The sequence below is a fragment of the Bombus huntii genome, chromosome 1 (assembly GCF_024542735.1).
Source record: "Bombus huntii isolate Logan2020A chromosome 1, iyBomHunt1.1, whole genome shotgun sequence".
Lineage (NCBI taxonomy): Eukaryota > Metazoa > Arthropoda > Insecta > Hymenoptera > Apidae > Bombus > Bombus huntii.
The window spans coordinates 12,531,136-12,546,073 of NC_066238.1; the positions used below are offsets into that span (position 1 = coordinate 12,531,136).

At 32.7% G+C, this 14,938-nt stretch overlaps 3 protein-coding genes across 13 annotated transcripts in view; 2 read left to right on the forward strand and 1 right to left on the reverse strand.

Moving 5' to 3' along the window:
• LOC126863494 (E3 ubiquitin-protein ligase MYCBP2) overlaps positions 1 to 8,446 on the reverse strand; it is a 261,502-nt gene extending 253,056 nt beyond the window's left edge. For 5 of the 9 annotated variants that reach the window (XM_050613804.1, XM_050613748.1, XM_050613813.1 and 2 more), the window contains exons 1-26: positions 8,050 to 8,445; positions 7,463 to 7,526; positions 7,146 to 7,382; positions 6,928 to 7,081; positions 6,647 to 6,849; positions 6,253 to 6,570; positions 6,006 to 6,173; positions 5,703 to 5,921; positions 5,423 to 5,624; positions 4,953 to 5,345; positions 4,653 to 4,821; positions 4,516 to 4,598; positions 4,310 to 4,441; positions 4,025 to 4,222; positions 3,748 to 3,944; positions 3,419 to 3,671; positions 2,898 to 3,341; positions 2,697 to 2,824; positions 2,400 to 2,626; positions 2,139 to 2,319; positions 1,891 to 2,077; positions 1,692 to 1,826; positions 1,476 to 1,618; positions 773 to 1,408; positions 428 to 695; positions 72 to 358 (exon numbers count right to left, since the gene is read on the reverse strand). In XM_050613804.1, the coding sequence (XP_050469761.1) occupies positions 72 to 358; positions 428 to 695; positions 773 to 1,408; positions 1,476 to 1,618; positions 1,692 to 1,826; positions 1,891 to 2,077; positions 2,139 to 2,319; positions 2,400 to 2,626; positions 2,697 to 2,824; positions 2,898 to 3,341; positions 3,419 to 3,671; positions 3,748 to 3,944; positions 4,025 to 4,222; positions 4,310 to 4,441; positions 4,516 to 4,598; positions 4,653 to 4,821; positions 4,953 to 5,345; positions 5,423 to 5,624; positions 5,703 to 5,921; positions 6,006 to 6,173; positions 6,253 to 6,570; positions 6,647 to 6,849; positions 6,928 to 7,081; positions 7,146 to 7,382; positions 7,463 to 7,526; positions 8,050 to 8,144 (5,721 nt within the window). In that variant the 5' untranslated portion in view covers positions 8,145 to 8,445. Of the gene's footprint in view, positions 1 to 71; positions 359 to 427; positions 696 to 772; positions 1,409 to 1,475; positions 1,619 to 1,691; positions 1,827 to 1,890; positions 2,078 to 2,138; positions 2,320 to 2,399; positions 2,627 to 2,696; positions 2,825 to 2,897; positions 3,342 to 3,418; positions 3,672 to 3,747; positions 3,945 to 4,024; positions 4,223 to 4,309; positions 4,442 to 4,515; positions 4,599 to 4,652; positions 4,822 to 4,952; positions 5,346 to 5,422; positions 5,625 to 5,702; positions 5,922 to 6,005; positions 6,174 to 6,252; positions 6,571 to 6,646; positions 6,850 to 6,927; positions 7,082 to 7,145; positions 7,383 to 7,462; positions 7,527 to 8,049 lie in introns of all 9 variants that reach the window. The other 4 variants (XM_050613767.1, XM_050613777.1, XM_050613758.1 and 1 more) reach the window with 1 other exon arrangement.
• A 551-nt stretch (positions 8,447 to 8,997) lies between these two features.
• On the forward strand, positions 8,998 to 13,296 carry LOC126863641 (RING finger and SPRY domain-containing protein 1-like). 3 transcript variants are annotated; one of them, XR_007688936.1, is made up of 13 exons: positions 8,999 to 9,376; positions 9,448 to 9,627; positions 9,732 to 10,057; positions 10,190 to 10,355; positions 10,445 to 10,627; positions 10,698 to 10,764; positions 10,851 to 10,991; positions 11,117 to 11,232; positions 11,313 to 11,460; positions 11,556 to 11,769; positions 11,835 to 12,095; positions 12,177 to 12,345; positions 12,426 to 13,296. XR_007688936.1 is itself a non-coding variant. In XM_050614039.1 (12 exons), the coding sequence occupies exons 3-12, from the start codon at positions 9,843 to 9,845 to the stop codon at positions 12,262 to 12,264; spliced, it is 1,599 nt and encodes a 532-aa protein (XP_050469996.1). In that variant the 5' UTR covers positions 8,998 to 9,376; positions 9,448 to 9,627; positions 9,715 to 9,842; the 3' UTR covers positions 12,265 to 13,296. The 3 variants fall into 3 exon arrangements, 2 of the variants coding, with proteins under 2 accessions (XP_050469996.1, XP_050469982.1); XM_050614039.1 differs by having other exon boundaries at positions 8,998 to 9,376; positions 9,715 to 10,057; positions 12,177 to 13,296; XM_050614025.1 differs by having other exon boundaries at positions 12,177 to 13,296.
• A 292-nt stretch (positions 13,297 to 13,588) lies between these two features.
• Positions 13,589 to 14,938, forward strand: part of LOC126863571 (serine/threonine-protein phosphatase 4 regulatory subunit 1-like) — a 148,980-nt gene continuing 147,630 nt past the window's right edge. Inside the window, exons 1-2 of the mRNA XM_050613856.1 lie at positions 13,589 to 13,610; positions 13,694 to 13,738. Of these exons, the coding sequence (XP_050469813.1) occupies positions 13,604 to 13,610; positions 13,694 to 13,738 (52 nt within the window). The 5' untranslated portion in view covers positions 13,589 to 13,603. The remainder of the gene's footprint in view (positions 13,611 to 13,693; positions 13,739 to 14,938) is intronic.

The window sequence follows — 14,938 nt, forward strand, 5'->3', positions numbered from 1 at the left end:
AAAATAATTTGTTAAAACTGGAACGGAAAATAATAATAATTAAAAAAAAAATACAAGACTGTTAGTCTTACCCTAGGGTCCGATGTAATCAGAGGACTTATATGTGCCATAACCAATGGTAGAAGAGTTGTCACAAATGTCGCATTTCCAAGAACTTCAGTAGCTACCATTTCTTCCGCCCTTTCCCTCGCTAACGTAAAAATTTCGTTTGATCTTTGAATAATCGTAGCTGTCATAGCAAGAGCACATTTCCTTGCTTGTGCCTCAGCCATTGCTTTACTTGTATGCTGACCGTCAGAGTCTTGGGGATTTGAATGATAAAGTATGTGCGGTATTTGACCTCTGGTCTGTGTTGTACCTACAAAGATAATATATGTTATTATTCCTATTTAAAGAAACACAATATGTTTTACGTATAACAATATACCATTGAAGCTTAAGGAGCAAGCCGTGAAGGTAAACGTAGTTCCATCAGGTCCTTTAACGACGCTTAAACCAGCATCGCCATTACTTGTACGACCTCCACGATTCCTCAGTCTAATAGCGTACTTTACATTTTCCTTAATGGGTACAGGTTTATCAAATTTTAACTCTACTATATCATTAACAGAATCATCTGGTCCAAAAGATCCTCGTGTAAAATCCAAACTACTCCAACGTTGAGTGTGAGATGGATCATTGCCTGTGTTATTTTGCTACAACATGTACGGTACGATAATGTTTACGACAATAAAACAATTAGTTTTATACGAGAGTTTAAGATAATACTCACATCATCAAGTAGTTCTAATTCATAGTCATACATTCCAATACCTCCATAAATACCCACTCCAGCGATAACGATACCAGGTCTGTCGACTGAAAAACAAATTGCATCTGGAGAGCCATTACCGGTATTCCACGATCTTGTTTGATTTACTCGGGTAAATCTTGAAGGTGTAGTATATATAAGTCTGCCGCAGGCTGCTTGAAGTTCATCCTCGTTCCCACTAGATTGTGCCGCTAATTCAGCAATCACTCGCGCTAACAAATAGCAACAATGAAGTACCAGTCCTGGCAGTGATTGTGTCTTTTTTCTACAGAGACTTTTTTTCACAGGAACTAGAGTCAAATCTAACAGTCTATCAAGAACATCACGAAATGACCAGTTTAAAGTTTCTTTGCCAGAATTTTCCACTTGAGATTTATAACTAATTTGTTCGACTAAAATTGGGTATTGATGACTTTCGATCGAATTTATCATTAGTAAGCTCATATTGTCGGATAGACTAAGTTGCCGTTTTATACTATCACTGCTATCCATGATGTTACTTAGAATTGGGAATGTACATCGAAGACGAATAATAGGATTGCACAGTGCTGCTAAAACAGCCGATAACAATCGATCTTTTGTGGATTGCCCTTCCTCCTGTAAAATACCGTAAATTATATAATAAATACCCTTTAATTCATAAAATTGCGAAATGTATACATACTCTGTCAATTTCTGATAGTAGGTCGCATAAAGATGTCCACTTCAAAGACGCTGTCGGATAAAATGCATGATAACAGGCTACGAATGTTCTGTGACATTCGTCTAATATACTATTTGTCATCTTACTATTTATGGCACTAGAACCTATACAAATTATTTCATTATAAAAATGAAAAACAATATTTAAAATAAAAAATTCTATTGCACGTAAACTTACTTTTGCTTAGTCGCGTCTTTCCTTTGCTTTTCGTATTTAATGGTACAGTATCGGATAAAATTTGATGTAACAATGCACGTACTTCACCAATACATTCTGCTAGTCGTACTGATTCAGCTGGAGTTTTCTTTCCCACTACAAGTCATTAACATTATTTAAAAATAATACTTAAGAATTTGATATAAAATTCACTACATACCTTGATTAGGATAAATCTCATTGGTGTAGGTTCTAAGTAACCGTAAACTAGCTTTACTAATGTAAACTAAACGTTCCACTTCAAGGAGCGCGTGAAATGAAGTGGCATGAGCCACGCTATCATTTAATGTTGCTTTTAATGTATTCCAGCTCCACTGAAGGAGAGATATTAATGATTGGAAACATTCCTAAAAAAGGAACACCTTTATTTACATTACTCTGCATTTAATATTAGAACTAGATACGTACTTTAGTGACTGTTCTGCTGAAATCTCTTTTTAAGATATAAACGGGTTCAATTCGATCTCTTTGCCTATTAGAAGTTGGATTATCGGGTGTAACAATTCGATACAATAATTGTGGAATTTGACCGGCATTTACATCGGATCCATTATTGGATCTCTTCGAAGATTTAAAATAAAACATAACTCTAGTGGAAGAAACAATTAAAAAACGTAATATTCATCATAAATTTACATTCTTTGGAGTAAAAAGGTTGTTTTTACTAACTGATCTTCTGTTGTGACCATTCCTTGACCACCAGAACCACAATCGCTAGAAGGGCCGCTAATTTTAGCCCACGCAACGTACCATCTATTTGCTATTACAGGAACTGGTTCATAAAATAAAATAGAATATTTCTGTCTCGGTCCACATTCGTATGGTATTTCCTCAGATTCTGCCAGAAGCTCGCCATCATTTTCTTGATCTCCTCCATCCAATCCAATATCAAAGATCTAAAATGATTTTTAATATAACTCTTGGCATAATATCTCATAATGTATTAAGAGACTATAATATTAGTACTTTTATTTTTGCCATATATTCTCCTCGACCTCCAAACAATCCGTATCCTCCTAACATGATATCAGTGTCAGACATAAATCTAATAGCCTCGATGGAATGTGCAGAATACCCCCAACCACCACCATGGCCTAAAGATGCCCAGGATATATACTAAATAAATATTAAAAAATATTTATCTTTTTTCATCTTTTTTATACTCACTTTCAAATCTATTAACTGTAACAAAATCTTCACGACTACACGGTTTTCCGTATGCTGATTGGTTACATTCATCTTCTTCTACTATAGACAAATTTTCATCTTGTGCTTGTGTAAGAGTATCCAAACAACCCAATAAATGCATTGCAGCCTGAGAACGTGTTACAAAACAGTTTGAAACTACCGGTAATGCTAAACCTGGATTCAAAATGGATTCTTCCAATCCAGGAATTGTTCTAGCTTCTGTTGATATAATATTATATAAACTTATTTCACTATTTATAGGATTAAAAGTCCAAATCACATTATACAAAGGATCTAAACACGTCGCACAATTATTGAAATCAACTTGATCTGGTCCACTGTAACTGTTACAAGTACCATCTCTTTTGCTTATAACTAAACATTTGAAAGAATTTGCATGATCAGTTTGATGTGGAATTAAAACTGAAACAAGTTTTTATAATTAGATGCATTTGGCAATGTAATAATGATGGAAATATAATTTACGAAAGAGGACATACTTATGCAATTTTTATTTGCCATAACAGTACTCCTTGTTAAACTAATAGAATTTATTTCATCAATTTTGATATAAGTTTGATCTCCACTTGCACCAATCCATGTTGCTCTTCTACCCCATTGTGGACCAATATTTGGAACTACATTAGGATAACAATGTCGGGGCTGTGTTCTATCAGAACGACGGCTAACTTGCGGAGGAGAATTTGAGAGTTCATTTTGTCCATTCCACCAATTTATGCCCAGTTGTCCTTTCTATGTAAAAAAAAATATATATGTATATTGCACTGCTTTTTTTGTTATCATGAATAACATGGTTCTCAATACAAACTTGATAAGCTCCAAATGTAAACACTTCCCCCTTTGATGTAAGTACAACGGTGTGATTGCTACCAGCAGCAACTTGTGTTGCAATTCCTGGTAGCTTAACATGAACTGGACCAGCATGTGATACCAAATCTCCTACACCTAACTGACCATATATGTTACTACCAAATGTATAAACTTCTCCATTTTGTAAGAGTACCACTGTATGTAACACAATATAATGGTTAAACTTCATTCTATAAATTTACTGAAAGAACTTAATATACATTTTGAAGCATTACCTGTATGATGTAAGCCACATGATACTTGAACCACAGGACTTTCACTAGGTATAGGAACTCTAGCTGGTGATATACTAGCAATTCTTGTAGCATCACCGCGTTCAATGTCACTTCCGCTAATACCTTCCTCATTTGTTAAATTAGTACCTAATCCTAATGCCACTTTTCCAGCAATTTTTTGAATCACACTTGGCCCAGCTACTTTGCATGAAATTTATTGTTATATTAACCATAATAATTCTACTTAATTTTAAAATATATCCACTACATCTATTTTATACAGACATCTTTCATTATTCGGACCTTTTATCTTCAATCCATACTTCGCAGTACTCGGGCCTGCTTTCGTTCTCTGTTTTTGCTTTATTTCTCCTAAGCATCTTTGTAAATATTCTCTAAAATTTGAACTTGATCTACCTACAATGTGATATAAATAATTTTTTAAAATGTTTGATTAATATTAGTTTATTAATTTCAGATCAAATTTTTACCATTGGTACAACCTTTCCTTGCACAAGTGCGGCAGCATCCACATTCCGCGCATCCACTATCCCCTTCACCACATCCACATTCCCTGAAAATATAAACTTTAATTTCTTATACTATATGTATAATTTACTATACGTACTGGCCTGGATTTCGATCTGGACGTATACTGCTTAAACATGATATACTGTAGCCAGTGCATTCTCGGCATACTGTGCAAACCATGCAAACACGATGCCTCCATTGATGTAATCCTGGTGGACACATTCCTTTTGTTTCTTCCCAGTCTTCAGTAGGTTCCATAGCAGCATCTAAACAGATATGAGAGTATTAATTTCCTTTTATATGTTATTAAGGAACATTAGAAATATATAATTTCTACGTTGTATATATATATATTATATAACTTCTTAATAATTCTATAACAGTTACATATAATTACCCTCTTCAGTTACTAAAAGTTCATCCTCTGTTGTACCTATTTCTACAGCAACTGAGGAGACATCTTTATTTATAGAACTATGAACTGTATTAAAATCTCTACCACATTGTCCTTTATTGTTAATTCCAAATGTGTACAAATGTCCTTTGTTAGTTAATGCTGCAGCGTGAGCTTTGCCTAATGAAACACGAACAACACAAACATCTCTGAGATCAGTAACTATTCCTGAAGCCGGATCACTATGCAATGTATCTTTGCCAAACATCAGCAAGGAACCCTCCCTTGTAACTAATGCAGTTGATCCATTATTACAGGCTGCATCCACAATAAACTGCCCTTCTACTTTTGATATCTTTTTTGGTTTAACTGGCTTAGGTTGTCGTCTAACTTTGTCTAAAAATAAAAGATATATGAAAATATATGCCAAAGCATATTATCAATTTCACGTCATAAACTAATAATATATTTACTATTATCACCGTCTTCTCCGCGCCTAGCAGTCCCAGCAAATAAAACTGAACCATCTTCCATAACCATCACCACATGTTGACCATCATGACCAGCTGCAAAATTTACAAACCTCTGTCCCCTTACAAGTGTTAGTTCTATCCATCTGTTAGGCCTTGTATTACTTTTCATACCAAGGGAAGTTCCTTTTCCACTATATAGAACCTTTAATATGCAATATAATATGTATATTTCACGTCTCTATATAATTTTTGACATATTAAAAAACATCATATTGCTTACTTTTCCAGATACAGTCTTTAGTAATGCAAATTCTTTTCCTGCAGTAACAGTAGCTATTTCATCATCACAGCCTGGATTTAATGTATGAGTGGTTTGTTCTTCATCAAAAGCAGCGTATCCAAAAACATCTACACATTTTCTTGCCAATTTTAACGGCAATTCTGATGCGACTGTTACTGGATTACTTAATGTATTTATTGTTCTGACTACAAAACCATCCTGTTAAAACGTAAAACATAAAATTTATATTCTTTTTTAGTTAATATACATTTTAGAAACACTAATTCAAAAGCAGAAACTAACATCTTTTCCAGCAGTTATCATTCCTAAACATTCACCATCAGAAAACATAACAGAGGATGACCAATCACGACCCTCTAAAACAGCAATCTCCGTAACTGAAAGAGTTTCTGCATCAATAATTAATAACTCGCTCTGTTTTCTCGGTGTATATTTAAAATACAGCGTGTTCTAAAATAAATTAATTGTTAGAAGAATATTTTTTATAGATATAATTATGCATAAAAAATTAATACTTAATTAAACTAACATTGGCATAACCAAGCCAACCCGTTTCTGTTGGATAAAAGTCTGCTTTATGAACATATGTATGACCCCAAATAGTTCCTCCATGACCACTACCAATCTTCAATAATCCTCTACATGTATGCAGATACAGGTACTTTCCATCGCTCACAAAACTTCGTCCATTTAGTATTATATTATTTATCTCATTTGGTAACTTAAGCGTAGAAGTATAAATCTCAGCACACTTAGGAACTCCATATGTAATCCAGTCTGGCCGTACAAGTTTTCCAAGTAAAACAGCTTGTACACTTCTTTGCAAGGATGTTAATACACATGGCATCTACAACATATAAATTATAATCTCTAAAAATTTAGAAAAATATTCTATAGTATTACGAATTTGGAAAAGGATTTACTTGAATATTTTGAACTGCTAATGCTCTTGGACACATGAGTAAAGCTGCTATTGCTGCCAATAAACGACCAGTATCTCCTCTAACAACCACAAGACTCAATAAACATGCACAAGCGACTGCGGTCAAATGACTGCCATCATTGGCAGCTGCTGATTCTGGGCCGTGTGAAGTTGCAAGATCCAATAATAGATCAAAAAGTGGATCTATGAAAAAAAATTTAATATGAAGTTCACTATGAAGCAATAAATTTGTATGTGTAAATGTTGACTTTTGTATATTACCAATAACATCATCTGGTTCGGATTTAAGGCCTTCAGGAAGTTGTCCTTGTAATACATCCAACAATGCTGACAGTGCTTTTGTACACAAAGCAGGTTCAATTGTTCTACTTTCTCTCATCAATGTAAAAACACTTCGTAAACCAATACCTACAATCTAAACATATTTGAACTCATATATAATTCTTCCAATGTACATAATCTATAACTCTGATGGTTACCTTTGGTAAGCTCTGTATTGATATTCTTTCCTCATCATCACTCTCAGTATCAGTAGTTTCACAATATTCTGGCGAGGGTGGACGATTATAATTTGATACGCTACAAACTTCATTTGTTTTAGTATGCCTCTCCAAAATAGCACTCCTGACGCTAGCAAATACAGCAAATGCAGAAGCATTGCAGGATAATTCTATTTCTGGTGGATTATTGTAATTTAAATCACCACTTAAGTCAATCTGTAAACATTGAAGGTACAAGTAACTTGTTACAAAAGGAAAAAAAAGAAAATACAAACATAAGAGAAAGTTAATAATACCTTCTTTTTATCCCTTTTACGTACAGATTTATTTTTTTTACATTTTTTCCATTCTTCCTTATTTCTAAAAAATAAAATATATGATGTAGTACATAAAACGCTTTATAAATAATATATTATTAACAGTTTTTTATAAGGAAAGCATTTGCATTTATAAAGTATTAAGTATTGTAAAAACAAACAAGAAAATATATTATATGTTTATTCTTTTTAATGAATGACTATAAGTATATGTTTTTGCATATTATCATGTTAGATTAGATAGATAATTAACAATGGATAAATAATTCAAAATACCAATCACAAATTAATTTATAAATTAAGTCATTTACTTCATCTGAGAACTGTCAAACTGATAACCTAACATACAGCTTTAATAAACAAACAATTTTAGGTTATTTTAAACATCTACGAAAATCATGATATAATTTCGTAGTGCGATAACATTGTATGACATATTTAAAGACAACAGGAATAGAATTATCAGAAATTTTGTTGGAATTATTGAGTTTGATAAATGACAGATGAAGTCACCGCCAAAAGCGTCAAGTAAACAAAGGTGAAAGGAGGTTATACGCAATTCGCACCTCTGTGCTTCAGCAATACTTTTGAACAAATCATAAAAACATTTCACGTAATTCTCCGGTTCAGGCAGCAATCTTTCGTGATCCCCGGACACCATGTTGTACACAAAATTTTCAACGTCCAAATCACCAATTCATTTTCGTAATACTATTGATCGTTGACATTCTCTCGCCTTTCCCATGTGATCGCATCGCACGATTTATAAAAAAGGCCATTCGACGATTTCTAACAAAGTATTTATTTATTTGACCTACGATTTTAAATTCACATATATTAAATAATTTAACGGCATATTATTTTTGTAATATTCGAAAACGGCGAAAGATTCGCTTCTGATGTATGTTAAGAAATTCGTCTTAAAAGTACCAGACGGACCGCGACTGCTTTGCGACTTCGACTCTTCGATATATATTATCACTTTAAAGCAGATTACCAGTCGATATGGCGGCTACTTTTCAAATAACCTACCTTTCATAACTGTAGTTTTATAAAGCGGTTTATTGGCTGAATTCTACAGTTCTTAGGATATTTACAAATATAACGAACTTCACACAACTGTATTATATGTAAACATAAAACAATACATGCCATAACTTTTATATATTCATTGTTTATATTTGTATTTGTATTTATATTTGTTGTTTATATGACTTTGTGAAATAAGGAGTGTCTTTAAAAGATAACGACTTTCTATTTAAAAATTTTATTTTATGAAATAATATGACTTTCGGTTATACGAATAAGAGTATAATTATTAAATTTGATTTCGTTATTAGAGCATAAAAGGCATGTCGTTATATATGAAAAATCTATATATAAGTTGTTGTTAACATTAATTCTGGAATATTATATATTTATAAAATGTATACGTTATTTAGTTAATGTTACATCCAAAATTTTGTGTTGCATAAAATTGTATTATATAAGAATTTCCATGTTCATATATTTTTTCATTATAAGAAAATAATTAACATATAGATAAATGTTTTATCGTACGTAAACTTAATTAAGTAAGCGTTAAAAAGATATACTGACGTAGAAGTCTTATCTCATATGTGATTTAGAATTGATCACCTCACGTAAAGTATAGTGTAGTATGCGTATCCTGTTATGCTGAGAATACTGTTTTGAAGATTATTGAGGACATAACCTAACGGACACGATTTAGAGTGCAATTACGTATAAATCTATATTTTATTGGAAAAGAAGCAAGATGAATGTGATTTTATAAATTATTTTATAAACGGATAATCAAGGAAAATTGCTGAAGAATTGTATAACTTCTTTCTATTCCGATAACAACATAACCAAATGACAGCCCTCAAGCACGTATGTAATATTTACACATATAACTCGATAAATTATTTGGAAAATTATCGTTAATATTTTTTTATTTATAGGCAGATTATTTTAGCAAATATATAACTATGATTGTAGACTGATTTTTGCTTGTTACATATCTTGATTGGAACTGCATTTATCTGTATATTTAAAAAAATGACAAGAAAAAACTACAAGAAAGTAAACAAAAATTTTAGTTAATTGTAATGAAGGAACGTGATTCATGTGATATATTTTTAGTATGTATCATGACAAAGCTTTGTATTTGTAAAAAAATTTAATGTTTACACATCTGTAAACATATGTTATAAATATTGTTATTTTAGAAAAGAATTACTTTTAGTTACATTGGATACAGCAGTTAATAGTACACAGGTCACTTGATTGTGTAAATATTACTTAGAAAATACATGTGATAGAATATCTTTAAAAGTATCATTATAAACGTGTGGGAATGGGTAATTGCCTTTGTAAAGATACACCAGAAGAACTTGAAACATATAATAGACAAAATCATGCGGAGACTGAAAATACCATATTACCAGAATCAAGTGTTGGCACAGTTGCATCTGGTGATATGAGCACTACAACTTTTAAATTTCCAACTTCAGCTAACATTGATAAATTGGTACTTGAAACTCTTGGAGTAATTGGTTTCCTTGTTGATAAGTAAGTGTTACATACTATAAAGTAAGTTACCTTATGTAATTATACTCTAATGAGTATTATAGCTTATATGTAAGTATAAGGCTGTTATTAGATTTATTAATTAATAATTAATTTATTTTTATGCATATCCAGTGAACAAGAGCCACCACCTGCAATGTCAAAATTACATGCTATTGCTGATAAAGAAGATGGGTGGATACAAGTTGTAAGTTCAATGGTTAACGTTATTCCTATGCATAATCCATTAGGTCCTTCAGTTATCACACTTCTATTGGATGATTGTCCATTACCATCAAAGGTATAATTTTACTTTTATATGTTACTTGTTGATGTATAATGTGCTATATGTGATGTATAACCTGTGCTATAGGTCTTCTAACTTTTTAGGAATTGGTTCTACGGTTGTCACACATGTTTCAATTATCTCAAAAATTTGGAAATGTACAGACTAGTGCAACTCAACAACGTAACATCTGCGTGGTATTGGGTTGTATAGCAGAAAAGTTAGCTGGCCCAAGTAGCATTGCTATATTATCTGATGAAACTTTGGATTATCTTATTTCAAACATTGTAAGTATAATTAATTATATGCATATAATTTGTTTGAAAAATTTCATTCATGATTTGTATGTTATTTTAGAAAGAAGATATTGATCCTTATGTAGTGTTATATGCATTAATAGCCTTGGAAAAATTTGCCCAAACTAGTGAGTATTAATTCCAGTAATTTGTACAAATATCGATATTTTTATTAACTTACATTTAATAAATCGTAATGTTTTTACTTCACTAGGTGAGAATAAAATAACTATAAAGAAACGTTTAATGGCAGAAAAGCCAAATCCATTGCTAGAATTGGAAAAATGGGCAACAGAAACTCATTATATACGTCGTCAAGTAGGTTTTTGTGCGCGATGGTGTTTGGACAATTTACGTAAGTATTAAAGTGTGTAATATAAAATATTAAAGCATACGTGATACACATGAATAGCAATGGAATTTTCATTATTCTATTTTTTATATATTTTTATATATTTCCATATATTTTCATTATTCTAGTTGTTATGGAAGGTAGAAAGTATTCTCACGATTCAGTGGATACAACTGGTATCAACGTAATGTTAAACACAAAGGATGTAAGCGAGTACCTGAAAATATCGCCTAACGGTTTGGAAGTAAGTTTTGGAAATATAATATACTGGGTAATATTTACATATCGTAAGGCTTCCTGTTATTCTTTTTATTGTATTTTTAGGCTCGGTGTGATGCATATTCATTTGAAAGTGTGAGATGTACATTTCAAGTAGACTCAGGAATCTGGTACTATGAAACACTTGTTATAACTACAGGTGTAATGCAAATTGGATGGGCTACAAAAGATAGCACGTTTTTAAATCACGCAAGTTTTTACATCCTTATCGTAACATGGACGATTACGATGTATAGATTATTTTTGCATATTTTATTTTATTTTATTTTATTTTATTATTGTAGGAAGGCTATGGTATAGGTGATGACGAATATTCTGTGTCTTACGATGGTTGTCGCCGATTAATTTGGTATAACGCAGACTGTGAAAGATATCCTGATAGACCTTGTTGGAAAGCTGGTGACATTTTAGGTTGTTTATTGGACTTGAACAAATTAGAAATAATATTTTCTATAAATGGTGTGCGACTAAGACCGTCTGTTCAAGTTTTCAAAACAGTACGGTATGTATTCTCTCTCTCTCATCTGAATAAAACATTCTTATTAATGATCATTCTAAATATTTTAGGTCAGGATTTTTTGCAGCAGCCAGTTTTATGTCGTTCCAACAATGTCTTTTTAATTTTGGGAATGTGCCCTTTAAATATCCTCCTACTGATCGCGAATATCAGAAATTTAACGACCACGCTACTTTGAAGCCTGAAGATAAGGTTGTGCTTCCTAGACACATATATCTAGATCAATTGAGGAAACTTAGTGTTAGAGAGGATTCATGTACATTGTGTTTTGACCAAAGAGCTTCAGTAAGATTGCTACCTTGCAATCACAGGTGTCCTATATAATTCTTTCACGTATCTTAATCCTTTTTTCATGATATTAACATGAAACATAAAAACGAATACTATTTCAGAGGATTCTGCCAAACGTGTTCGAATCAACTGATAGAGTGTCCAATGTGCAGAGCTACAATTGAAGAAGTAGTCACCGATAACACATGACACCACACGAGCGTACCGGCATTTTTTAATACTCTTCCACTATCTTTCTCATATTGTATGATTCTCAGGAACTGCCGCGAGGTAACCACAACTGCATGTCATGTGTATCATATATTAAATATAGTTATAATGTTTTATACATTTCTTTTCTTACAATACAGTATTTTAAATCAAGAGAAGGACTACAAATCAATCACAGAAAGAAAAATTGTATTTAAATATATCGCTCCTCTAAGATATGTCATTCTGAATGTTACATTCATATATGTAGATATAACATACAAATTATCATATTACAAATTCAAGTTACAGAAGAATATCATTTTATATCTACCGGCTGTGCAAATTACTTTCCCTAGGTTTTACCTAAGAACATCTTACGTCTAATTAGATGTTTACAGTAAAATAGCGAGATAAAAATTTAAATATTTTTTTTACTCTATACACATTAGAAAAAGAGATGAAATTTGCAATTTACATCTGAATTGCTACCAATGTTGTACATTTCCAATTTAATGTTTGTGACTGGTTCACAAATATGTAGACACTATTTTGTCTATGAACATAAAGTTCTCTTGTGTTATATTATGAAAGTCTGCATCATCTATTACTTGGCAAAACTGACAAGCAAGTAACTGAATTTGCGCTGTAATGTAAGATTGATTTTAAAAAAATGTAAAATATTATCTTGTAGCATATATGGAAAGAACATATTATATATATTGCATAAGCTTATATTATATTCTTGTGAAGATATAAAATGTTATCGTATGTATAATTTTGCAAAAGTTTTCTATAATTTCTGCCGATTTTTATTCATCATCTTCCCTATTGTTTAAGATAATTCACTGTCATTTGTATATTAAATATATATAAGTGACGTGTCTCTTTTATATATTTTTTATTTATTAACTGCAATCATTGCTTTGCAATAATTATTCATATAATAATCAATATAATTGTGCAATTTTCGGTTAATATCATAAAAGAAATTAAAAATTTTGGAAATAAAAGTTTACATATCACGCTGTATATACACATGTCTTTACATATATGAATATCCTACTTAAAATTTGTAGATTGTAATAAATATCAAGTTAATTACTTGGCAATATCGCCGAACGCCGAAGATTTGCCATCGATTTGATTCTTCATTCAACACTTCGAAGTAACTACTTTTAAATAAGATGTTATAGCAATTTTTCAAATTGAAAGAACCGTTGAAATCAGAATTAAAATTGGCAATATCGATATGTCCACGAAGAATGTCAAGAAACGATCTCTCGATTTGGAATAGTTAAGCGCGTGGCCACGGGGACGCGTTGCAGTTTGTTACAAGATGGCGGGTGAGTGAGTGCCTGTGGATCGAACGAAGCTGCCCAAAAATACGAGGGATTTTCAGCTAACCCGTGGTGTTTGTGGGTTTCAGATATATCCTACATCCAGAAAGAGAACCTGGACGATTCTGACGAAGGTGAGTACTGACACGGAAATACATTTTTGATGATCGTAAATGTTCGCGGAAAGGGTCGAGTATTCGGCACGGTGGCCCCACCATCGAAGCATGCCAGTGTCTGGCGTGCATGGCGGTGGCGTGGTCGTAAATCCATGCCCGTCTAAGTACATTTTATCTTGCATAATTTTCGGGTTGACCGGGCTTGAAAACTTCATTACCACGCATAACAACACGATTCAGACACCTTTGAACGGGTGTCACGTTTCAGTTACGACTGTAACCCGTATGTCACGCCGTGATTCTCACATGCGCGACCAAGTCATGAGAGTGCCTCGATGGCGTTTTATCGGTTAGGGGGCGCCACGAAACGTGCCGCGCTGTGTTTACCTCGACCGCAGGCTGAAAAAAGAAGAAAACAGAAAAAGGGCACGCGGTCGCTTTGCGTCCTCATGTATTGTTCCTATTCATTTTCGCTCCTTTCACGATCCGCTCGAAACATCATACATTTTTCACCGTTTCTCCAATTTTTATATATTGCGATCGTTACTCTCAACTGACGACATGCTACGACAGTTAATGAGTACACACATTGTCCTACCAATTCCTAACAGGGTTTATTTTGATTGTACTTTATGAATAGATATAAGAATGCCCGAAATGATGCGATTCTTTACATCGTTAATGTCTGTAATAAAAAAATATGTTTATTTAGGTACATCGATATGGGTTAAAAAAATAAATTAAAATTTTTTATAACGTCACAGTTTTGTAGTTTTATGCCTATGATATCGATACGTGTAATTTCTTTCGTATTCATCTAATGGTTTTTTTGAAAACCGATTAAATTGAATGGAATAAAAGTATCCTGGAGGGTTCAAGTAAACAGAGTTAATGCGCGGTTATTCGCCTATCGGGGTTACTGATCTTTCGACTTTCATGTATTTACTAGTGCCATCTGTCGCATACAAAACCGAACCACATTATTAACTTTCAATAGAACTTTTCGTGTAGGATTTTCAAACTTTTAATTGTAAGCACATGATCGAAATATATAATCGAAATTTATAGCGTTTTGCAGGCTCGATCAATAATCGATTTATCGACGATACACGTCGTGCGTGGATTTTAGATACGTTACGAAGCGTACGATGCGTAAATCCTTATCGGAGTCTGCTGGACCCTCTGGGCCGATAATGTCGGCGCTCTACGTATACATAT